Source organism: Sorghum bicolor, chromosome 10 (genome assembly GCF_000003195.3).
Source record: "Sorghum bicolor cultivar BTx623 chromosome 10, Sorghum_bicolor_NCBIv3, whole genome shotgun sequence".
NCBI lineage: Eukaryota > Viridiplantae > Streptophyta > Magnoliopsida > Poales > Poaceae > Sorghum > Sorghum bicolor.
The window spans coordinates 12,345,851-12,370,204 of NC_012879.2; the positions used below are offsets into that span (position 1 = coordinate 12,345,851).

Sequence of the window (24,354 nt, forward strand, 5' to 3'; positions counted from 1 at the left end):
CAGGTCGTTGTGGTGAAGCAAGCAACATTGGCTGCGGGTGTGGGCGGGGGATGGACAATGAGGTTGACACAAACTATATTGACTGTTTGATTTAAGTGAATAAGGAGAGAGAATGATTAGAATAAATCTAGACAGTTTGTTTTAAAGGTGTTGTTTTTCTAAATACACTTTGCTAGGTCAATGGATAAGAGGCTTCTCAGTAGGGGACTTTTTTTTTATGTGGATCTAAGAAAGAAAAGGTTGTTGAATTAGTAGGATAGAAGATTAGATGCAAAAAAAAAAAATGCTCCTCACTGCTCCTTATTCAGTCTCCACCAAAATGACTCAGAGAATCTTTTCTCACATGCTCCGCCATCAAAATTAAGTTGAATTATTCCACCAAAGAATGGAGTTAAAGACCAGCGAGTACACCAAATCACGTGTGAATTCAGACATATACGGACCAAGATGTGTACGTATCTTCACATAGCAGCCAACCATAGTTTACAGTGCCACAATGTATATAACATATAATATGCTATATAGTATAATACAATAGCCTCTCAGCAAAGGGTTATTTATTTTCCAAACCACCATAAATCAACCATCAAAAGAAGGGGCAGGTGTGTACAAGTACAACCACAAGCACCGGCCGGGTTTCTCTTTCTCCTGCTGCAGTCTTGAGCATCCTATATATATATTATTATAATCCTATGTGTTGACAAATCTGCAGGTCTTCCTGACCTCGCCGCCGGCGGGGTTTGTGATGTTGCCCATCTTCACCATGGAATCGGAGAACTGCTTGAAGAAAGCCTCCGGGTCGGCCCAGTACTTGTTGACGGTGTCGGAGGTGGAGTAGCCGGCGATGCTGGACCACATCTCCTGGTCGGAGTTGAGGAGGCCCTCGCCCTTGATGAGCGTCTCGAAGTATGCGTTGTCGAACACCGCCGAGGTGTGGCTGTCCATGCCGCTGATGTTGTCGTCGCCGTCGTCCCGCGGGCACACCTCCTTGAGCTTGCTCAGGTACGCCTCCGACGACGGGTTGTACTTGGACGTCATCTCGAAGTCGCCGTACACTCTGTCCCTGAAATTCGCGCACCTGGCGAATCCGATCGTGTGGGATCCTACACATATATATATATGCACGTGGTACACATTTATTTTATATAAGATTGGAATCGTGTGTGTGTGTATATATATATATATATATATATATATATATATATATATATATATATATATATGGAGCAGCAGCATACCGACGAGGGCCACCATGTCAGTGGCATCAAGGCCCTTCTCCCAGAACTTGGCAATGAGCGTGAGGAGGCCTTGCTGAGCAGTCGGGATGTCATTGTTTGCTAGGTCAAGGCTCGCCTTCTTGGAGTCCAACCTTCCTACTGGGACATCCCAGTAAGGCCCACCAACCTGCAAGACATGGTTTCGGTCGTCAGTTCTGTATGTGTAATAATAACATATATATGCATGATGGATACAGTAAAACAAGCTAGCTAATGCAGTCGCCTAGTGCATGTGTGTGAAATTGCTCTGACCAAAAAATAAGCTAGCCAATGCCATGCGTCGCACAGAAGAGAAAAACAGTACTGCAGGGCGTGTGCAGATAGATGTGGTCTGGTTTGGTTTGGTTTACCAGCACAACGGCGTCCCTAGCTGCAATCGCCAGCAGGTCTGCGCAGGAAACGGTTCCAGGGCACTCAGCTTCCAGCTTCTCCTTGATCTTGTCGACCAGCTCGAAACCTTTCAGCGAGTTGACGTTCTGCTCTGCCTGCTTCTCTCCGATCAAGGTTGCCGTGTCGTCGAGCAGCACTGATCCGTCGCAGCCCTGCAATGACGATCGATCGTAGCATCGTTCAGAATTGCAATTCAGATGTTCAGCGGCTGCACAAATTAGAATAAAAGCTGCATCGATCGGGCTGATACTGATACAAGCTTTGCACGGTGCACATAGCTGAAGGTTTTGGTCAGTGTGTGAAGTGAACCATGCAAGAAAAACAAACAGAACTGACTGAGGACGTACTGACCTGCACGAAGCAGTCATGGAAATGGAGGCGAAGCATGAGCGCGGCGTTGCGCGTGTCAGCACGCACCGCGCACTCCATCTCCGTCCGGACGACGTGCTCCACGTTGGGGCAGGTCTTGGAGTAGTGCTCCAGGCTCAGCTTCGACGGGTCCTGCGCCACCACAAGCGAGGAGGGCACGCCGGCCAGGAGGAGACATGAAAAAACAATGCAGAGGGCCAACGATGATGATGCCCTGAAGCAGCACAACACGCCTGTGGCCATCATCGTCCTCAAGCTGTGTTCCTTTTCCTAGGCAGCAGAGCTAGCTAGCTGATGTTTCTGTTGCAAGCTCTGCATGTGCTTTATATATATATAGCGATAGCAAAGTGAGACGAGGATACGTGGGGTGCACAGAAACAGGTGGGTCAAGAGGGAGATGAACAAACTCTCATGTGGTTGGTGGAGTAAGCAAGCTGAAAGGATCAGTGTTTGTGTTCACAGCAAAAGCTTGCTATGGATGGGTCAAACCTTGCACTAGCGCGCGTTGTTTGGTGGTTATGGGTTCACCAATCGTGGAAAATCTCTTCAGAGCATGATGCATCTGTCTGAGATGCATCAAACGACTATTAATTCTTCCTTGCATGCATGCATGCACTACATATCATTTGGATGTTTCCAGGTGTTCACTGCTGGAGATTATTTTATTTTATTTTTATATGTCCAGAACCAGGTGTCGAATGCAGATCATGGATTATGCTGCTTGAGTGCTTACACTTTAGGCCTTGTTTAGATACACAAAAAACCCAAAACTTTACAAGATTCCCCGTCACATCGAATCTTGCGGCACATGCATGAAGTATTAAATATAGATAAAAAGAATAACTAATTGCACAGTTTACCTATAAATTATGAGACGAATCTTTTAAGCCTAGTTACTCCATAATTAGACAATCTTTGTCAAATAAAAACGAAAATGCTACGGTATCAAAATTCTAAAATTTTTTGCATCTAAACAAGGCCTTACTTGTGCTACTTCTACAATGTCAGATAAGCTTCCCAGTATACTGTAAAATCTTATGTTCCAATGTCAGATAAGCTTCCCATGAACAAAAACAAGTAGTAGTTGAGCAGGGCTAGCCAGATTGTGTTTGTGCTACACTGCTACGTACGGGGCTCTTACGCCACCTCCGTGTATATCCACATCAGTGATCAGACTGCAGACTTGAGAAACAAGGACATGTGTCTCCCTTTAGAACAAACAGTGACCAATAATTCTAGAAAGACGCGTAATGCCTTATATGAAAGCCGAAAATAGCATCTCACAACTCCTCCCTTACCTGCAGATGCAATTTACTTTACTAGTCACCATCTGTCAGAATTCCTGACCGGTGGGACCCACGCTGCAGTTGCTTAGTCCTGGCAGCTCACCGGCCGTCACCACCTTTTAGGGAGCTGCTGTAGATATACGCACTCGTGCAAATGGAATAAAGATGGTTTTGAAAGGTGGAAAATTGTGCTTTTGACTGTATAAAACTATAAATAGAACTACCAGTAGGGAGGAATATTGATCCTCAAATCTCCAAGTAAAGGTGACATGACTTCTCCAAAGAGGAATATCAATAGCTGAGGCCTGAGGGCGTAGTTTTCTGCAGTGCTGTGTGTAAGGATAGTCACCATGCTAAAAATTGTGCACAAGACTTGGTTAAACACATTTGGCATATGAAGCAATATAGTTTAGACCACAATACGGTATTTGTTGAAGCGTAGGTTTTTTTCCACACATGCGGTTAATAAAGAGTAGCCACAAAGTAAAAACAGATGTGTGGACCCATGGTTATGAACCGTCACCGTAGATATAGCTGCACTAGCGGTATTCTTAAAAAACCGCTGGTGTAAATATATGATTTACATTGGTAGTTGACTTAACTCTACCGTTAGGCCCTGTTTAGATTTGAAATTTTTTGGCTAAAGTGGTAAAAAATTTTGTCGTTAGAACATGCGAAAAATTTTAGGTGTTTAGTTTGGCAAATTTTTTTCTGATACAACTTGGGCTGCATGCATTTGCAGTTGTTATTGGTGGGCTTCTATGAGAGTGCGTGCACAGTTGCAGCCCAAAATTTTTACCCCCAAATTTTTTGGCCCTGTTTAGTTCCCAAGCCCCTATTCCACAAATTTTTTTCTCTTTGAGCCAAAAAAATTCAAATCTAAACAGGCCCTTAGTGTAAATTGACTCTGCACTGTTTGTTGTCTTAAATGGCCACCAATGTAAATCCCCAAATTGACTCTTCATTGTCTGCTGTTTTAAAATCGCCACCAATATAGATCCTATATTTACACCAGTTTTTAAGGATACTGCCAGTGTATACAGGTTTACACTTGTGATTTTCTTAATGATCCGTCCATATAAAGAACATTTTAAATATCCTCCCCCCTCCAAAGAACTACACAGACTAGGCTTCTATTGTTGGTGGCCTTGTTGGTTCAAAATTAAATTCCAAAATACAAGAGAGTGGTTTTGATCTTCGTTTCTTTAAACGAGGTTGCTCGATAAGGTTAGATAATCCCTACTCTATATCTTTGTGGATGAATCCTTCTCATTTGTGGCCTAATTATATCTAGGTTTGTGTATATATGGAGAAAGAAAGCATATGCATGGTATTTGGGTATTCTAACACCATATATATATATATATTATATATATATATATTCAACAAAGTCTGTGTCACCAGGTTATTGTATTAGATAGCTTCACATGTTCCTTCTATTGTATTCATCAATTTCATAATTATGGATCCATACATGCATGAACGGGGAATAGTTTTAGATATAGATGGTGAATCTGGATCCATACATGCACGAACAGCACCATTTATATCTAGAACTACCACAAGTAAAAAACTATAATGCCAAGCGGAAGTGGCAAGGAAATGAAGGGGCAGTAGCGTTGGTTTTGTTCCTTGATAGTCACGTGGTGGCTGGGACCGGCCCACCAACTTAAAACACATGTTCACACATATACAAGTGTGGTGGAGAAGACGACGTTGAAAGCAAGACTTCAGAAAGAGTCGCAATGGTCTGCTTCACTCCAGCTATAACTTTGGGGAAAGCTTCACTTCCACTACAACTGAGAGGACATGTTAGAGGTAAAGGTAAATTAATATTGTTAGAGATATTTGGAGATGAAAAAGGCCCTAACGATAAATAAAGATAGAATTCTAGAGACGTGAAAGTTGAATCAATGCAGCCGGCAACAAATCGTTAGGATTTTCATAATATCCACCCTTTTCCACACGCGTACTCAGGCCCCGAAATAAAAGTTGAGTTATATACATTGAAGTAGTTGGAATGAGCTAGCTAGCCAGATGCACGCAACAAGATCGAGCTTCCTCAATCCCCCGGATGAGGTGAGGCAGAAAATATTATTCCTAGATCAAGCTACCTAAAAGTGTATAGGCCCTGATCGAAACAAGTCGCCTCGCCTCGATCATGTATATCCTGTGTAAAGCAGACATGCATGAGAGGCGAGCTTCGTAGTAGTGGCTCTTGTTGTCTCAAGCGCAAACCAAACCTATCCTAGTAAACCTGCTGCACCGATATGTTAGGCCTGATCAGGATGTGTGTGTGAGAACAACGCGGGATGAGTGAGGGCAAGGAGACCGTCGACAATTCAGTGATCGTGCTAGAAAGAGGTAGAAGCGCCATCACGAACATCGACGAAGGGGATAGCACAGTAGGTGGAAAGCTCGTCGCAAATGGTTTTCCATGCGTAAGAGGGAGAAGTAGACGGATTATCAGAAAAGATGAGGTTTTTAATTTCGTTATCGCAAAAATTTCGGCCACCACCGAAATTACCGAATTTCGCGAAATTCGGTCGAAATTTCGCCGAAATTTTTTTAGAGACTAGCACATGAAGTATGCTTTTATTTTTTAAAAAAATAGATCTAAACAAGTATCAATATGATTTATGATTACACATCTATTGAATAGAAGAATATGCAATATAAACACTAGAAAATATGAGTCTAAAGTTATATAGCACATGTATTAGTATATAATAAAATTTCGGATTTTTCTTTCGGCCACCACCGAAATTCGCGAAATTTTGAACCCTAAATCTCCACAGAGCATGAACACCGATGAATTGAAGAGCTGTTATTTGGGTTTGTAAATCTTTTAAGTCCACGCCCACCATCCATCGTCTTACTAGTGCAAATTAATGTTTTGAGTTTTTATAATATATATCCACCCTTTTCTACACTCAGGCCCGGAAACAAAAGTTGAGTTATATACGTTGAAGCAGATGGATGCAACGAGAGTTTCCTCAAAATTAATCATCCCCCGGATGAGGACGAGCTTCCTCAAACGAGAGCGCGCTGCCTAATAGGCAGCACACAGCAGCGACTTGCGCGTTAGATATTTGCAGATCGGTACGTAGCGCGGCAAGGAAACTATCTAATAATGACCTGGCAGGGCGCTTTGCGGCTTTTTCCTGTGTATCTGCACCCGCTACCTCACGCTTGAGGTTCCAAAGGTGCAACGGCTAAGGGGGGGAGAGTGGCAACGACTGCCACAAAACCCACGGCATGCTCATGCATGCTTTGGAATCCCACTTCCCTTTCCCTTTTGCCAAAGACCTCTCTACTCCTGCTATCTACTGCTCTGCATAAAGAGAAGGGCAGCATCTTCTCCTCCCCCCTCCCTTTGCCTCCCTCCTTGTCCTTTATGCTATACCATACCACAACAGCTTCAAATTCTCCGCCTTTAGATTAGCTTCAGTCCAAGGAATGTTAGTGCCAATATCATGCATAGACTATAGGTAGGGCATAACATACATACCAGATAATTCCCTAGCTCGATCAGCAACCTGTCCAGTTCAGATGACCTAAGCTCCTAGGATTTCTGTCTGCAAACACCAAACATGCATGCATGCAGTGCTGCTTTCGCTTAAAAGTTCCTAGAGAAACAAAGCAAATTAAAGCTGGTCAAAGGAGAGGGAGGATATATTAGTATAGGTATAGCTGCAATTGCAATGCAAGTCAAGTATACTCAGGCCGGCAAGCCGCTTGCATCGCCAACGAAGCATCAAATCTTTATCTGAAAACGACTCGAGGTCTGAGCATTGGCTCTCGCGGTGGTGACATGCATCCAAAGCCAACCACAAGATAGGCTACACCGCACTGCTCCGCCGCAAGAATGACGCCAAGTGTCAGCCCCTGGATTCCATTCCACTCACACCCAACCCTCCTATTAGTACTACTACTCTGCATAGAAACTGGACTTGCAGCTTGTTGACACCGTTTTTGGGCACGTGTCTAGGATGGCAGGATAAGGTGGCAGTACGATGTTTACAAAGCGGGTTGCCGATGAGGATGGTTGCCGATGATGGAGAAGTTGAATGTGACTAAGTCCACAGGCAGTAATATGGTGCCGATGGCTAGATAAGAAAGTATGCCGATGACTATGGCAAAGGATCTGCCGATGATGCAAAGGAGGAGTCTGGAAGCTGCCGGTCGTTATGTGGAGGAGTTTCGGTTTGTCACGAGGGATAGTTTTGTTATTTCCTTAATTATTTGCATCGTTTTGTATACGGATTCCGTGTAATTTGGAATTCGAATTCTAATCGTGTCTGGTTGTAGCTCTTTGAGCAGGGTATAAATATAGACCCTAGGGCCTTGTAATAATGAATCAAGAAATCAATCAAACACACGTTTTTACTCATATTCCAGCATCTACTTTTCGACGACTTCGTCATACTTTTTCCTTTTATTACGAGTTCTTAGGAATTCGTCGACTTAAGCTCGGCGTGTTCTCGAGTTCCGCGTGAGTACCTCTTAGCCGTGACATCCGGGCGCATCGCTGTTGTCAGGACTAAAGTATTCGAGTTATCACCTTTGCCGATAGCAAGGTCAAATCGGCTGGCACGCCTTAACGTTTGAATCGGGTATTAGCCCTTTGTGTTTGCAGATCAGTTTTGCATCAACACAGCTAGCTAGCGTTGTTCACTTCACTTGACTTCCCCTTAGCTTCCACCCACAAACTCATACGTACTCGCTCCGACAGTCCCTCACTGCACACAAGACACATAGCAGGCATAGGATAGGAGCCAGCCATGAGAGGTAGAAGGACAGGAGAAGACATATACACCCACATATAGTGAAGGGAACACAGTAGTCACCCAGTCGGTCCTGTGGCAGCTAGCTTGCTACAACAGGCTGCTGGTCTGGTCTCTGTGCGTGGTGCAACCAGTGCAAGTGACAAATTAACCTTGCCGAGATCCGTTCATGAATTATAACTTCAGCTCCAACGCTCTCGACGAGGAGGAGGTCGCTGGAAGAGGCGGGGAAGGAGGGAGCTGCGCCGCAGCACCAGCATGGGCCAGGCCCTGCGACGGGTGCCGGGCGGCGCCCAGCGTGGTGTACTGCCACGCCGACGCGGCGTACCTGTGCGCGTCGTGCGACGTGCGGGTGCACGCCGCCAACCGCGTTGCGTCGCGCCACGAGCGCGTGCGCGTGTGCGAGGCCTGCGAGCGCGCGCCAGCAGTGCTGGCGTGCCGCGCCGACGCCGCCGCGCTCTGCGTCGTCTGCGACGCGCAGGTCCACTCCGCGAACCCGCTGGCCGGGAGGCACCAGCGCGTGCCCGTGCTGCCGCTCCCCGTCGCGGCCATCCCGGCTGCTTCCGTGCTCGCCGAGGCTGCGGCCACCGCCGTGGCCGTGGGTGACAAGCAGGAAGAGGAGGTGGACTCGTGGCTGCTGCTCACCAACACCAAGGATCCAGTTTCAGACAACAACAACTGCAACTGCAGCAGCAGCAGCAACAACAACATCAGCAGCAGCAACACCAGCACCTTCTACGCGGATGTTGATGAGTACTTTGATCTCGTGGGCTACAATTCCTACTGTGACAACCACATCAACAGCAACCCAAAGCAGTACGGGATGCAAGAACGACAGCAACAGCAGCAGCTGCTGCTGCAAAAGGAATTTGGAGACAAGGAGGGAAGCGAGCACGTTGTGCCTGCTTCACAGGTCGCGATGGCAAATGAGCAGCAGCAGAGTGGTTATGGAGTTATTGGGGTAGAGCAGGCTGCCTCCATGACTGCCGCGGTCAGTGCTTACACAGATTCCATCACTAACAGCGTGAGTCCATCTATTACTACTATTACTATCACTATATATATATATGTGTGTGTTTGTTTTGAGGTTTCAATGTTACTTTACTATAATATAAGAGGGTAAGTAGTCCAAATTTATCCCTACCATGAGCAGAATTAACGTCCATAAATTAAACACATGCTATCTACTACATATCATTGCATGCAGGGTCGTCTATGACACCTGCAATCCCCTTATGATTCGCATATTTCAGTGACCATTTACCGATTCCATCTCAGATATCTTTCTCATCATCAATGGAGGTGGGTATAGTCCCAGACAACATGGCAACGACGACAGACATGCCAAACTCCGGCATCCTGCTGACACCTGCTGAGGCCATCAGCCTCTTCTCGTCAGGTTCTTCGCTTCAGATGCCACTCCACTTGACCTCCATGGACAGAGAGGCCAGGGTCCTCAGGTACAAGGAGAAGAAGAAGAGCAGAAAGTTCGCGAAGACCATACGATATGCGACGAGGAAGACATATGCAGAAGCAAGGCCGAGGATCAAGGGCCGCTTCGCCAAGAGATCTTCTGATATGGAAATCGAAGTGGACCAGATGTTCTCATCTGCAGCTCTGTCGTCTGATGGTAGCTACGGTACGGTTCTATGGTTCTGAAGGGACTTTCGTGAGACATTATTACCATATATATATATATGTAATAATAGAACATGTGTTGACCATATTGATAAGGTCGAGTGTACAAGTAGTTCTAGGAAGCCGATGCTATGAGTGGTATTGTGTTTGTTTGAAAACTTAAATGAACAATTACCTTAGCATTTGAGTTTTCCTTTGTAATTGCTTATAGAGGTCTACATATACTGTTAGTACCCGCTCAGTCACTCTTAACATTTTTATGTGAACAGAGAGCAAAAAAAAAATAAAGTGGAATTGGGAATTAGTGTGCAAATGAATCTTTGTTGCCACAGATCAATTAGCAACAGAATTATTGTCAAAAAAAAGTTTAGCAACATAATATATATAGCAGTAATGCTATGGAATGTAGCATGGATCATGTTTCAGTTATACCATGAGTGGTCAGTGATCAACGATATCTGATGTACTTAACACTGAGAGTAGGGTCGAAAGCACCTAAACCATTATATATACAAAAGTACCTCCAGGCTATTTCCTGAATCAAACGGGAGAATATATCAGAAAGTGCTTTCTCATGCTCTGCATTATATTCCTCTTTCCTTTAACTAGCAACCATTTCACGAATCTTGGTGACTTTATTTCTCGAGTACTACGGATGGAATGGAACGTTCACCAAATATCTGAGGCATCATCTCAGGACACTGATCACTTATACAGCTTATCATCTCTGGCTAAACTTAAAATGTCCCTGACCACAAATCTAGGCCACTAATCAGTTAGTAGATCACTATGCATTTAAATGTCCATGGAACTTGCTCCCTGATACTATTACACTCACTGCAGTCAGAGGAAATTCACAGAAGAACGAAGCGCCATCACCCCTTAGGTCTGGCAATCGTCACCGGTAGTCTTAGGGCACTCCTTCCTCTATCCGGTAGTCTTAACAAGTTTATTTGTTTAGTTTGGTTAGATTTAGTTCAAATGAATAAAATCTACCAGCAAAAAGAGCTAGCAGCAATGAGATTATTCGAGACTTGACTCAGGCATGCCTTCACCGAGCACTGGTCGGGGGCTCGGGGCTGCCATAGGCGCTGTCAACCACACCCCGTCCACTTAGACGACCTTCATCGATAGAGGCTTCAAGCACTCACTACTACATAAACGAACTTCCGTGACGTTACTACTGTTCACTTCGTGGCGAGCGTTTTTTTCTCGCTGCCGCAGTGGGCACTTTTAATTAACCGCGACGGACACTTTTGCCCGCTGCGATAAATCGATTTACCGCAGCGGACATCTTAATATGTCCGTCACAGAAAATATATATTTTCCGTGGCGGACGTTTTAAGATGTCTGCTGCGGTAAATCAAAATATCGCAGCGGGCAACCTATCATGCCCGTCATAGTAAATTTCGCAGCCCAAATAGCCCACCAACGACCCGATAGAGTCATATAAATACTCCCTATCTCCCCTGTTTTCTTCCCCCCAAGTTTGCTTCCCTTCCCCCGCGAGAGCAGATCTGACCCCTGCAATCCCCTTCCTCCCTCGCTGCACATCAGATCTGCTCTACCAGTCAGTCTCAGTCCCCCTCAGCCTTCTCCCCTCCACACGGCGTCGCCCGCTCCCCTCCCCTCTTTCGTCGGCACCAACGATGAACGGAGGCGGCGGCGGGCGGCGGCAGTACTCCTTGGAGCAGCTCCTCTTCGACGTCCCCACCAATGCCGGTGCCGCCACCCGGTGGGCGCAGCAGGTACGGACGGCTTGGCGCTGCACCGAGATTTGCACGGGGTCCAGGTTTGGGATGAGCTCATCGGAGGGTCTCTTTGTGGTGTGCAGCGCGGCGGATGCGGCGCGCGGATGGGGAGATCTTCGTGTCGGTGGAGCCCGCGATGTCGTCGTATGAGCACTCGGCAAAAAAAATATTTAAAAAAATAAAAACTTTGTCAAGTGCGAGAAAGAGGACACTTGGCAAAGAAAGTATTAAAAAAAGAAAAAAATCTTTGTCGAGTGTCACAGAGGGGGCCCTCGGCGAAGAAAATAGATTGACAGCTGTCACATACAGCCGCCTTTGCCGAGTGCCAAACTTTGCGGAGTTCCGAACACTCGGCACAGGTATTCTTTGTAGAGTGCTAAGCTTTGCCGACTACCTGGCACTCGGCAAAGCATCTTTTGCCGAATGTTTTTCTTTGCCGAGTGCGGCACTCAGTAAAGAGAATTTTTGCCGAATACCCGATATATTTAGCACTCGACAAAGCCTCTGACACTAAGCAAAAACCTAATTTTCAGTAGTATATCATTGTTAGTTCATATGTTAGCCTAGCAGTGATACTCATGAACATCACTGCCCGTTGAAGTTTTGACCCAATAGTGGCACCATATTATCACGCATGCCACCCCATCATTGTCGATTATCTTGTGCCAGACGCAATTTTGGTAGTGATGAGGGATTCTGACCTAGCAGTGATTGCCTTTTCTTCCCATTTAATTCTAATTGTCAATGGGCTCAATGCTATAAATTTGACCAAAGCGAGTGTGATGCAGATGTGTGATAAGGAAGATCATCTCGGTGCTACTAAGGATGGGGAGATGGTCTTCCAAGTGGATACCCGCGGTTCTTCTCTAGTTTAACTAAATAAATTAAATGAAAAAATGAGAGAAGAAATTATCAATTTAGTTCATTCAATTAGACTAGGGAGAAGAATCACGGTACCTGTTGGTGTTTTGACCCCGAGGGGTGACACCAACGAGCGAATTTATGTGCGTGCTCCCTTCTCCGGATGGTGATACAAGAATGACACAAAGATTTATCCTGGTTCGGGCAAGAGAAGGCCCTACGTCCAGCGAGGGGGGGGAGACTTTGTATTATCTTGCACCTAAGTGCTTGTACAGAGGTGAATACAAGTGGATGTGGCCAAGAGTTCTAAGTCCTAGCCGATGGTTTGGGTGAGTCGTATTCTACGTGTTGTGTTCTATGAATCTCTGTCGTGTATGTCGTCCTCAGTGTCCCCTTTTATATTTCTAAGGGGATACCTAGGTTACAGGGTGTAGACATTAGAATAAGCCTCGATAGGGGTATGGTGCGCTGACCTACTCGAGGCCTCCGTACCGGTGTGGCCTCGAGCCGTCTTGTTACGGGGTACTTTGGTGATGATGGTGCGTGCGCTCCTAAATTCAGCTCCTGTACATCGTCTTGGATTGGCTTAGGCACGAGCATGCTTGTACGTCTTGGCAGTAGTCACATCTGGGGTGGTTGAAGCGCTGACTTCCATCGCCTGATCCTTTCCTGGGAAGGAACGTGTCTGCTCGAGGGTCGGGTCGCACGAGCGGCCTTGCTGTGTGGGAGCGCTGACTTCATGTGTCTCAAGGGGTGCCGCGATGGGATATCACGTCTGCTATATTGTACCGGATCGTACCTTTGTCCATCCTTGGGGATAAAGCTGGAAAAGGTGGAGATCGATTTGATGGTTGCTTGTTCCCCTATCACGCTTCCCGTGACTGTCGGTTAGGTGGGAGCATGGCAGTCGCATTAAATGCCCTGGCTTCCGTACCGCGACAGGCGGCGGAGGACGCTTTTGCGCTCGAGGCCCATCGATTCGCTCGACGCTATTTCCGTACTCGACGGTCGCTGGCTATCGAGCCCTTATCAATTCACTGGACCCTGTTTCCGTGTTCGAGGCCACCATTGACACCGTGCCCTGGTGATCACGTATTTATGTTGGAGCGTCGAGCTGGAGCCTCAATTTGTTTGTGAATCCTCTCATTGTGAGTGTTGGCTAGGATACCCCCTATTGACATCCTCGACAGTAGCCCCCGAGCCTCTGTTCGAGCACTTGTGTTCGAGCAGAGGTTCTTTTGATGGTCGAGTTTCTGTGGGGGTCGCACGAGCGACCCCCGCGGGGGTAGTCACCAAGCCCTTGGAGGAGTCTTGGACTCCTTTGAGGGCTGTATTGCTTTTTTAGATGCGACTGCTCCTACTATTCCTTTTCACCGAAGGGCGTTTGTTCCGGAAGTGAGCCTCCGATCCTCATTGGTCGGCTTTACCTTTTCGAGGCTAGGAGCGTGACGTACTCCCGGTGGAGCGAGCGTCATCGTCTTGGGTGAGCTTCTATCGGGTAATCCAAGCGAGAACCCATGCCCTGTTCGATGGGGTTGGCTGCAGCCCGGAGGCGTTCTCATTAAAGCTGGGCTAGCGTGGTCGAGGATACTGGTCTTGTTCGATAGAGTTCAGCGGCTCGACGCCTCCCTCCGTGGGGATTCCTCTCGACCTTCTTGCCCCTGCCTTGGATACCCCCAGCGAGTTCTCGAGGTAGGCCTCGTTTTCGACCCCTCGCTGGGCGCCCCTGACTCTGGTACTCGAGGGCGACCGTCAAACCCATCCGGTGGGCCGGTCTACGCTCCCTCGAGGTTCTTATGGCGGCGTGCATCTGCCTTACCTTGCGACAGATGGAAGAGTCGTGGCAGTTCGTTTTCTTGCCCGTTGGGCGCGCCTTTTTAGGAGGGAGCTGTTGTGGCGTAGTTCCGTTGGTGGAATCCATAACGTCCTGTGAGAGAGGAATAAGACCGTTAGGTGGTGCATTTATTCGGGGGGTTACCACGTTTGTCGGATCCACCCGTTGGGGGTGCCTATAAATATCGAGCGGTCATCCAGCTACCGTCTCTTCCGCATACTACCATTGCTCTCGCCCTTGCCTCCTCTGCATCTTCTCACGTGCTTGAAGCACAACACACCCTCGAGCGGAGAGACCCGTAGAGTCGCCCTCCACCTCCTGTCAACATGCCTGTGAGACTCATCGCCACTGACGATTGGAGCCCGTCGTCCATGACGGAGCACCGGCTGAGGGATCTGGAGAAGGAGGGGCTCTTGCACCCCCACGCTTCCTCGACGCGGCCCGAGTGGATTGTGCCGCCGGCGGATCACCGGGTGCCGAACCCGCAAAAGGGCTACTGGTTTCTTTCGCCAAGTTCCACCGCCACGGGCTCGGATCCCCTCTGAGCCGCTTCATGAGGGCACTCTGCCATCACTACGGTGACGAGCTCCAGCACTTCTCCCCCAACGCCATCACCGTCACGGCGATCTTTGTCGCGGTGTGTGAGGGCTACTTGGGGGTGATGCCTCACTGGGACTTGTGGCTCCACCTGTACCAGAGCGAGCTATTCCGTGCTCCCGACAGGACCGCTAGGGTGAGGAAGCCAGTGCGGGCTGGCTGCCTCAACCTGGTCCAGAAGACGGGCCACACGGAGGAGCCTCGAGAGTACATCCCCATTGGGCTGACGTCCAACCACGCCCAGTGGGACTCTAAGTGGTTCTACCTCCACAACAACAACGACCTCTTCCCCGCCTACACCGGGCGGCTGATCTCGGAGAGCCCAGAGAACTGGAATTATGGCATCGTCAAGACTCTCTAGTCCCAGCTCTGCCCCCTCCTCGACGCTCTGAAGAAGCTACATGAGGAAGGTTTGACCGCCACGCTCGTTATCTCGGCGGTCCACCATCGACGGGTGCTTCCGTTGATGTCTCGGCTGTTGAGGATGGACGAGATGGGTCCCGATGTTTCATTGTGGGACCTCGAGGCATGCCGAATGTCCAACGAGGCGCCTTCGGATGAAGAGGTTGCTGCCAGGGTCGGGGTGGCCGTTGCATGCAACTTCCAGCCGGAGCAGGTGAACGACTTCCCTATGAAGCCTGAGGAAGGCTACTATGATCTGGTAGGTCCCTCGAGTTATCGATCTTTGTTGTTGGTTTTGCCGTTCTCTTTCCGATTTCTCTGAGACTCATGCCTATTCTAACAGGGGACAATCGATGCCCGGTCCTCTAAGCCTTCGGTGAAGGAGGATGACGCCGAGCGTGAGAAAAGGCATGCCTCCACGGAGAAGCATAAGTCCGTAAAGGACGCGGAGAAGAAGAAGGAAAAGAAGAAGAACCTCGAGCGGCAAGCGCTTGAGGAACGTCGAGCCAAGTCGAGGCACGAGGGGGAGCCTGAGGAGGAGTCCCCCGATGAAGACGATATCAACGACGACGACGACGACGACTATGATGATTCCAAGGGGATGGCGGCTCGCCTCGATCCGGCCCTGCAAGGCCTGCTGCAAATAGATGTCCCCTCTAAAAGCCCTAGTTTGGTTTTGGATAATTGATAAAACCCTAGTACTAACCTCTATGCTAAGTATGTGTAGACTTAATGAGGTTGGTACATGCCAAGTAATGGAGCAAGTGATGATCATGGTGATGATGGTGATGACCATAAGATGATCAAGTGCTCAACTTGGAAAAGAAGAAAGAGAAAAAACAAATCCCTATGGAGATCAAGGCAAAGGTATTGCTTAGGCTTTTAGTTTTGGTAATCAAGACACCATAGAGGGTGTGATCACATTTAGGATAGATAGCCGTACTATAAAGAGGGGAATTCTTTGGCTAAGCAGTTATCAAGTGCCACTAGGTGTCATTGTTCATGTGCATGCATTTAGAACCTAATGAGCTAACTTAACTCCTTCCAAGAAAATGATTGTGAAAATGCTAACACACGTGCATTTGTTAGTACACACTTAGTGGTGTTAGCACGCTTTGAGAAGGAGGTGAAGTTTGAAGGGTAGAGAGGATGGGTTCCTCTCCCCCTCCCGCCTCGCAAGCTCGGCAAAATTCAGCGCTTTTTGAGAAAATGAAGTGATATTTTCTATTGCGCCGATGGGAAAGTTGGAGAGGTCGCGGACGCTAGATGTTGAGCCACTAGACGTTGTGTCTGTGCGTCCGGTGTGCAGGCAGCCTGGCACGGTTAGGGTTAGGCACCAGACGCCAGGCACCGGACGCAGGTTAGACCCTGTTGGAGCGTCCAGTGTGCTGTGTCCGGTGCTCTGCGTGTTTGTGGTTCTCTCTAGGTTTAAGTCCGGTGAGCACCGGACGGTCCGCTGCTCAGCGTCTGGTGCCTTGTGCGTTTGTAGACCTCCCTAAGTTTAGGACCGGTGGGCACCGGACGCGTCCGGTGCGAACTTAGGAGCGTTTGGTGCTTTGTAGGTTACCGTTAGACTTCGACGCTGAGTTTCAAAAAGCTGACACGTGGCTGACTTTGGAGCACCGGACGTAGGTGTTGAGCATTCGGTGCCCCCTGTAGAGCGTCCGGTGACCCCGAGATTTGCCCAGTGGAAAGAGCCAACGGCTCTATTTGTTTGAGTGGCTTATAAATACGTGTTGGCCGGCTTAGGGCTCACCCTCTTGGCATTCTAGCATACTTGACATCCTTGTGAGCCTGAGCAAACACCTCCCACTCATCTCCTTCATAGATTATTCATCTTTGTGAGATTGCGTGTGATTCCAAGTGCATTTGCTTGAGTGATTGCATCTAGTGGCACTTGGGGATCGTTCTAGCTGCGGTTTTCTTATTACTCTTGGTGGTTGCCACCACCTAGACGGCTTGGAGCAGCAGAGGAGCTTCGGCATGAGTTGGTGATTGTTCGTGGCCATCTCCTGTGATTGTGAGGGGTTTGTGCCGACCTCGGCTGAGAGCCAAAGGCAATATTAGTGGATTGCTCGTGTCATTGAGCTACCTCACTTGTGGGTAGGTTCTTGTGGTGTCCTAGTGAGGACAAGGTTTGTGCTACACCTCTTAGCCACTGAACCACCAAGTGTTGGTCGACACAACGGGGACGTAGCATGCCGGCAAGCACGTGAACCTCGGGAGAAAATCGTGAGTCTCCATTGTGTTTGTTGATTGGATTTCTCCCAGTGATTGGACTTCATATTATTAATTGGTTCATCCCTCTTCGCGGTGGTATAAAGATCAAACCATCTCTCTTACATTCCCGCAAACTAGAGTAGCTTACTTACTTGTATAGAAACTTTAGATAGCTCTCTAGTGTAAGTAGTGACATAGCTCTTGTGTGCCTAGTGATCATATCAACTAGAATTGTTGGATAGGTGGCTTACAAACACCCCATTAGAGCTAGAGCAAAAAGCTACGCTTTGTTATTTACTAACCACTTGCTCTAGTGAGTTTTGTAGAATTTTTAAATAGGCTATTCACCCCCCTCTAGCCATATTAGGACCTTTCACCCTCATCGATCGTGGGGGCCTCCAAGGGCCCACAAGGCGAGCCCCGCGATGGGCGCCAAAAAGAGGCGTCGCCCACGCAGCGACACGCCCCTGCCCCCGCCCAGGGTTGAGCCGACCCTCCGCTGCAACCCCTTCTGGCGTTCGGCCTGGGCCGCAAGGTGAAGACCTCGACGACGGGGCCGCTGACTCGAGGCCGCGCCCGCGCGGTGGCCTCGAGCCAGGGAGGAGGACATCGAGGAGCGCCAGCCTAGACGATCGTCGGGCAGGGAGAGTGGAGCCGAGGCTCGGGCCTATCCTGGTGAAACCGGGGGCCACGATGTGCGGGGGCTCGAGGCCTGCTGGCCGTGGGACCGGTAGGAGGGTTGTCCTTCCCGTAGGGTAAGGTCTTCATACCATGATTTCGTCTTTGTTATCTTTATTCGTCCATCGACACTCACTATCTTAGGCCCTTTCTTCCTTTCTCAGGTTGAAGAGGCCGCTGGAGCAGGCCCAGCCATCGATGGCAAAAAGGCTCAAGGCAGGGGCGAGCTCTAAGGCTCTGGGTAAGTGGCTCGCTCCTCTTTTCGTGGGGTTTGCTCTACTTAGTGCAGAAACTTCCTATGACTGATGTGCCGTTTTGGGGCGTATGCAGGTTCTCCCGACCCCCCACCACCCACTGGTGACGACAAGACCCCACCTCGACCGTCGGAGGGCGACGATGGTTCTAGAAGTGTCTTACCGTCCCCTGGACAGGGCGAGATGCCTCGCCTCCAAGGTCAAGAGGGAGCCCCCGAGCCGGCCAAGTTGGGGGGAATGGGCGACCCCATCACTGTTAGTGATGAGTCTGGGGGTGGTCTGTATTCGACGGGCACTCGTGTCACAGACGAGGGAGTCGAGACGACTCAGGTCAAGGGATGGACACCATGGCCCATTGGGCTCCATTTTGTCGAGGAAGCGAAGAAGAGGAAGGACGAGGAGGAGCAGTAGAAGAGGAGGGAGGAGGAAGAGGGAGCAGCGTCGTCTGCAGGGTCAGCAGCAGGAAGCACAGGAGCAGCAGCAGCAAGCAGAGGAGCAGTAGGGGGAGCAGTTGCAACTCGAGGAGCAATCGGAGCAGCATCGGCAGCAAGAGCTATAGGAGCTTCAACTGCAGCAGCAACATCCGCAACAGCAGCTGGAGGAGCTGCTTGAGCAGTAGCAACCGCAAGGGCCGCACGAGCAGCAGACGTAGCCGCCGCAAGGGCTCGAGACGGGGAAGGAGGAACTGCCGGTTTATGGCCCCATGACTCCCACGTGGCTTCGTCCTAGGGGGGGCATTACCATCCAAGCCGAGCCACGGCGGGGGGACGGTGTTGTGGCGCTGGCGTGCGCCATGCGCACACCGGCGGATCCCCGCTCCAAGATCAAGGGTACCATCTATGGTATTGAGGGGATCGCCCCGGGGTTCCTAGAGGGTCGACGGCCATGGGAGGATCTTAGCACCGGTGGCGGAGACGAGGCTGGGACCTCTAGCGGTGGCGAGGTAGACGAGGCCGGGACTTGGAGGTCTGTGGATGATGATGGTCAGTTTCCCTCTCTCGTCGATCTATTCCTGCACCATGGAGGCTCGCTTGAGATGGTGAAGGAGCTCATCCAGGGCGTCAAGGCGCGCACGGAGGAGGAGCTCGAGCACTGGGGTCCAGACAGGATCCGCCTTCGAGACTCAACATCTTCGGATGAGCCCAACATCATGATGGACGATCAGAAGGAGGCGGAGAAGTGGGAGCACCTCAAAGATCTTCGTCTCTGGATGAAGCACATCGTGGGCCTCATGTCTGACATCGTCAACAATGGGCTAGGCCAGGCCTTCTTTGTAAGGATTCCTATACTCTTGTTACTTTGAATTTCTTGTTAGGCCGGCGTGCTTATCGCCTCATGCTTTATTGCAGGACTTGAAAGAAACATCCCGGCTGAAGTCGGCCTTCATTCACGCACCAAGGGGTGGCTGGGAGCAGATTCCTCTTCTTAAGGATCGGCTCCTCGAGTCGCAAGAGAAGCTCCTCTAGGCGTACAAGGAGAAGGAGGCCGCTCTGACCGACGCTCGGAAGACCTTGTCTAGCATGAACAGCGAGGTCTCCCGGGTGGAGGAAGACGCCCAAGTCGCTCGAGAGGCCGCGGAGAAAGCAAAGGGGGAGGCTGCCTGGTCGAGGGAGCAAGCCCTCTCAGCTGAGGAGGCGGCCGCTAAGGCATGGGAGGAAGCTGCGCGATATAAGGGCGCGGCCGCCGAGCTAGACAAGGAGAAGAGGCTTGTAGATTCAGACCTTGCCGCCGCTCGGAGCGCTTATGGCGGGGTGAAGGAGGCACTCCTGACGAGCGAGATCGCTCGAGGCGCCGTAGAGGAGGACGAGAAGAAGGCCCATGAGGACCTCGATGCAGAGCAAACCCGCTCTCGTGGCCTTTTTGACGATGTTGATCGTCTAAAGAAAATGCTGCAAGAGAAAGAAGATGCTATCCTACAGTTCAAAGGTCTTTGTTTGGTTTAGGTAATTGAGTGACAACTTAGGTGGACTAATAATGTTTATGTGAGATACATAGGAGATTAGTCCACAGGTGAATATGTTATGATGAAGGAGCCATTGCATATGGTACATGACATGGAGTCATGTGACCAAGGTGGAGAAGATCAAGATGAGGCTTGGCTTGATGGACCAGTTGCAAGAGTGAAGGGCAAGTCGAAGGCTTTGAAGCGAGGGACCGCATGTGACGGTGAAGCTTGAGCAAGACTTGGCGCCGATGGACCGAGACAACGGTGAAGAGCAAGTGAGGTCAAGATCGATGAACCAATATACATGATGATATGAAGTGGATCATATCATTTGTGATTGGTTGGTGCATGTGTTGCATCAACATCAAAGGAGTTGGAATGGAAAGCGCAAGGCAAAGGTACAACCTAGGGCATTTCCATTTCACCGGTCATAGGAGAGTAGAGAAGTGCTTGACCGGATTTAGGATATATAACCGTACTATAAAGAGGGGAAATCTTTAATTGCAATGGTTATCTAGTGCCACTAAGTGTGAGTCTCATTTGCATATACCTAGTGCTTAGTGACATAGTGAGTTGCATGAGAAAGCCTACAAAAATGATTGTGAAATGCTAACACACATGCACATGGTGGTGTACACTTGGTGGTGTTGGCACATTTGCAAAGGAGAAGGTGTTGGAGTTGATTTTGATCAACTTGGTGAAGAGAGAGAGGTGTTTCGGTGTTCTTTGGATATTAGGATGGCTCTTGGATTGAGACTTGGATCAAGTATCCATATGGATTGTGTAGCCCTCTGAGTAAGCTTTCCAAAATGTCCAAGATCATCAAATTTGGAGTTCGGAGCTAAAAGTTAGCATCCTAACAAGTTTTGAGATGGTGCTGAGAATGCAGGACCGGAAGTTTCGGTGGTACTTCCGGTGCCTGACCGGAAGTTCCGGTCTGCCTGACAGGAAGTTCCGGTTGGGCTGTGAGAGGTGCGCTCGCGTTTGAGAAAACACTTCTGGTGTCTGACTGGAAGTTCCGGTCCATAACTGGAAGTTCCGGTCCATGAATGGAAGTCCGCATAGGAGCCTTTGCGCATGGCCTCGCATGTCAGGATTCACTTCCGGTCTCTGACCGGATGTTCCAGTGGAACTTTCGATGGGTCTGAGTCTCTCACAACGGTCAGATCTGCTTGGCCACAACGGTCAAATCTGCTTGGACCGAGACTCCAACGGTCAGATCTGGTCGGACCGGAAGTTCCGGTCCCAGGCACCGGAACTTCCGGTGCTACTCTCTAAATACCGTTGGGAGCGCGAGCTGAGTGGTTTGAGGGAGCAGTTTTCTTCTTCCTACTCTTCTCTCTACCCATTTAGAACACAAGGAAGTTAGGTTTCCTCCTCTCCTCTATCTCTCCTATGGATTTGAGTTGAAATTTCTTAGAGAGATTGAGAGCCCTTTGTGGGTGTGGATGAGAGGTTGAAGATCCACCATTTCCCCTTCCTCTCCCTCTCATGCTTGGTGCTATTTTGAGTGAGGGAGTGAGAGCCTAGTGTGTGCATTCGAGATTTGCATTTGGTGGCACTAGGAAATCTTTATGATTGGGGATTTCTTGTTACTCTTGGTGATTGCCATCACCTAGACGGTTCGGTGGATTGTGACTCCGTTTGAAGCACGCAAGAAGATTGTGTGGTGCTCCGGAGGAGGATTTGTGAGGGGTACGGTGCTCACCCCGCGGGGATCATGAAGAGCAACTCTATTGGATTGTGTGTGACATTGAGCTACCTCACTTGTGGGTAGGTTCTTGCGGTGTCCTAGTGAGGACGAGGTTCGTGTAACACCTCTTAGCCGCCGAACCACCAAGTGTTGGTCGACACAACGGGGATGTAGCTTGGTGGCAACCAAGTGAACCTCGGGAGAAAATCATCGTGTCAACATTATTCTTCCTGTTGGTTTGCAAGTCCCTAACCCAAGCTTGTATTTACTTCATATACTTGTGCTCGTGTAGTTGCTCTTGTAATTAGTTAGCTTGTGTAGCTTGCTAGTTACCTTCTTGCTTGAGTGGCTAGAAGTAGTTCCCCTTTTTCGTGACTAATTTGGTTTGTGTAACCTTGTTAGTCACATTGCTTAGTTTGTGTAGCTAAGTAATTTGCGCTCTCTAATTTGGCATTGGTTGCCTTGTTATTGAGCATTGCTAGTGAGCTTAGGAGCTTTGTGCTTTTGCTTACTAGTTGTGTAGGAGCTCCCTGGTTTGCAAAGAACTAGTGGCATAGGTTTGTGTGACCTTGCTCCTAGAATTGGTTAGGCGAGCTCTTGCTAAGGTAGCACCTTGTTTGCTTGTTTAGGATCTTTTACAAGGTGCTAGAGAACTTAGATAGAGGGGTGTAGTCTTGGCTAGACCGATAGTTTTAATTCCGCATTTATTTCGGTTAGCCGGTGCGATAAAATTTTAGAAAGGACTATGCACCCCCCTCTAGTCTGCCATCTCGACCCTTCAACAGTCGGGCAAGATGATCGAGGACCTACGGGTGAAAATGACAGAGCTGGCTCGTTCCTACAAGGAGATCGAGAGGGCCAACACCGACCTGGTTGGTGAAAACATGGCTCTCGAGGAGAAGATCCGTGGTAAGTCTTTCATGCCCTTGTGTTTATTTTGTTTCTGTGATGCAGCTTTTCTGTCATCTGACTCCTTATCTCAATTTCTGTAGGGCTTAAGGGTGATTTGCTGGCCGCCCAGGTCAACGCCCAGTCTTTGAAGGCTCAGCTCGAGGGGGAGGTCGCCTTGACTGGTCGACTGAGGACGGCGATCAACAACGTCTCGACCTCCTGGGAGCTCGAGCCTGCGAATGAGGCGGGGGAGACTGCTCGAGGCGACGCAATGGTCGACCAGTTATGCTATCTGGGCGCCACTCTAAGGCATCAGGTGCGAGACGCACTTCATACCGGGGTGAAGCGGGCAATGGCGGTTGTCTGCTCGGGCTTCTCCTACGATATGGAGGTGGTGTCCCACGGCTTCGTCACCAATATTTCCAAGACCGACGCCGAGAATGAGGAGAGGCTCCACGCCTTGATCAATGATGTAGAGGTTCCTAGGGAAAGGCTCCTAAAGCTGTTCGAGCCAGAGGTACTCCCTCCTAAGACCGGCGCGAGCACGGAAGATAGGGGAGAAGGCGGAAGTGAAGACTAAAGGCCTGCGAGCCTAATATGGGTACTTAGACCCATTGTAATATACTTAATGTTAAACTTTGTAGCCTTGGTGGCCTTGAAATTTGTGGTTTCCATATATTCTTGTTGCTTTTATACTCGAGTTTTCTTTTATTTCCCTGCTGCCTAAGTTTGAGTTCCTCGATCGATCTTTACCGTATCCCAAAGGCGTAGGGATTCTCAGGCTTGATGTCCCTCGGCCCTTAAGGGGCTCGAGGTGCCTTTACTTACTCAATCGTGCGGGGTTTTCTTAGGGCTTTTGAAGGAAAAGATAACATTGAGCTTTTGGAAAACCGTTCGATTTTTAGGAGCCTGTGTGTGTGTGGGGGGGTTCCCCCTGCTAGCCCCCAAGTGATTGTCGACTATGATGGGTCATAGTCGAGACTTCCTCCTAACATCGAGATTTAACTGGTAATAACGTGCATTACTTGAAAAAGTACTTTCGTTTATTCACATATTTGTTCACGGGGTCTCGGTACAAGATGTGCATGAAAATGTAAAGCCTCAAAGCTCTAAGGGTAGAAGCGATGTAGCTGTTCGATGTTCCATGCGTTGGTGAAGACTGCCCCCTTTTCGTCCGTGAGCTTGTACGTCTCTGGCTTCAAGACCTCGGCCACCACGTATGGGCCCTCCCAAGGTGGAGTCAGCTTGTGGCGTCCTTGATTGCTTTGTCGTCGATGTAGGACGAGGTCGCCCATGTTCAGATCTCTTTTGTGCATGTGTTTGTCGTGGTAACGTCGAAGGTTCTACTGGTACCTTGCTGAGTTGAGGAGGGCCATGTCTCGAGCTTCCTCGAGCTAGTCGACCGCATTCTCCCAAGTTTCCTTGTTTGTCTGTTCGCTGTAGGCCTTAAGTCGAGGTGACCCATATTCGAGGTCTGTTCG

At 49.1% G+C, this 24,354-nt stretch overlaps 2 protein-coding genes across 3 annotated transcripts; one reads left to right on the plus strand and one right to left on the minus strand.

Moving 5' to 3' along the window:
- LOC8068633 (peroxidase 11) lies at positions 407-2,352 on the minus strand. Its single transcript, XM_002438188.2, has 4 exons — positions 2,019-2,352; positions 1,628-1,819; positions 1,239-1,404; positions 407-1,103 (listed from the first exon to the last, which is right to left on the minus strand). The coding sequence occupies exons 1-4, from the start codon at positions 2,280-2,282 to the stop codon at positions 691-693; spliced, it is 1,035 nt and encodes a 344-aa protein (XP_002438233.1). The 5' UTR covers positions 2,283-2,352; the 3' UTR covers positions 407-690.
- Positions 7,991-9,926, plus strand: LOC8076389 (zinc finger protein HD1). 2 transcript variants are annotated; one of them, XM_002436815.2, is made up of 2 exons: positions 7,991-9,133; positions 9,388-9,926. In XM_002436815.2, exons 1-2 carry the CDS (start codon positions 8,279-8,281, stop codon positions 9,766-9,768), a joined length of 1,236 nt encoding a protein of 411 aa, XP_002436860.1. In that variant the 5' UTR covers positions 7,991-8,278; the 3' UTR covers positions 9,769-9,926. The 2 variants fall into 2 exon arrangements, with proteins under 2 accessions (XP_002436860.1, XP_021305899.1); XM_021450224.1 differs by having other exon boundaries at positions 7,991-9,100.

Coding starts and splice junctions, on each gene's coding strand:
- LOC8076389 (XM_002436815.2), top strand. CDS start 8,279: ATGAATTATAACTTCAGCTCCAACGCTCTCGACGAGGAGGAGGTCGCT. Junction 9,134..9,387: donor CAGATTCCATCACTAACAGC/GTGAGTCCATCT, acceptor ATTCCATCTCAG/ATATCTTTCTCATCATCAAT.
- LOC8068633 (XM_002438188.2), bottom strand. CDS start 2,282: ATGATGGCCACAGGCGTGTTGTGCTGCTTCAGGGCATCATCATCGTTG. Junction 1,405..1,627: donor CTAGGGACGCCGTTGTGCTG/GTAAACCAAACC, acceptor CATGTCTTGCAG/GTTGGTGGGCCTTACTGGGA. Junction 1,104..1,238: donor TGACATGGTGGCCCTCGTCG/GTATGCTGCTGC, acceptor ATATATGTGTAG/GATCCCACACGATCGGATTC.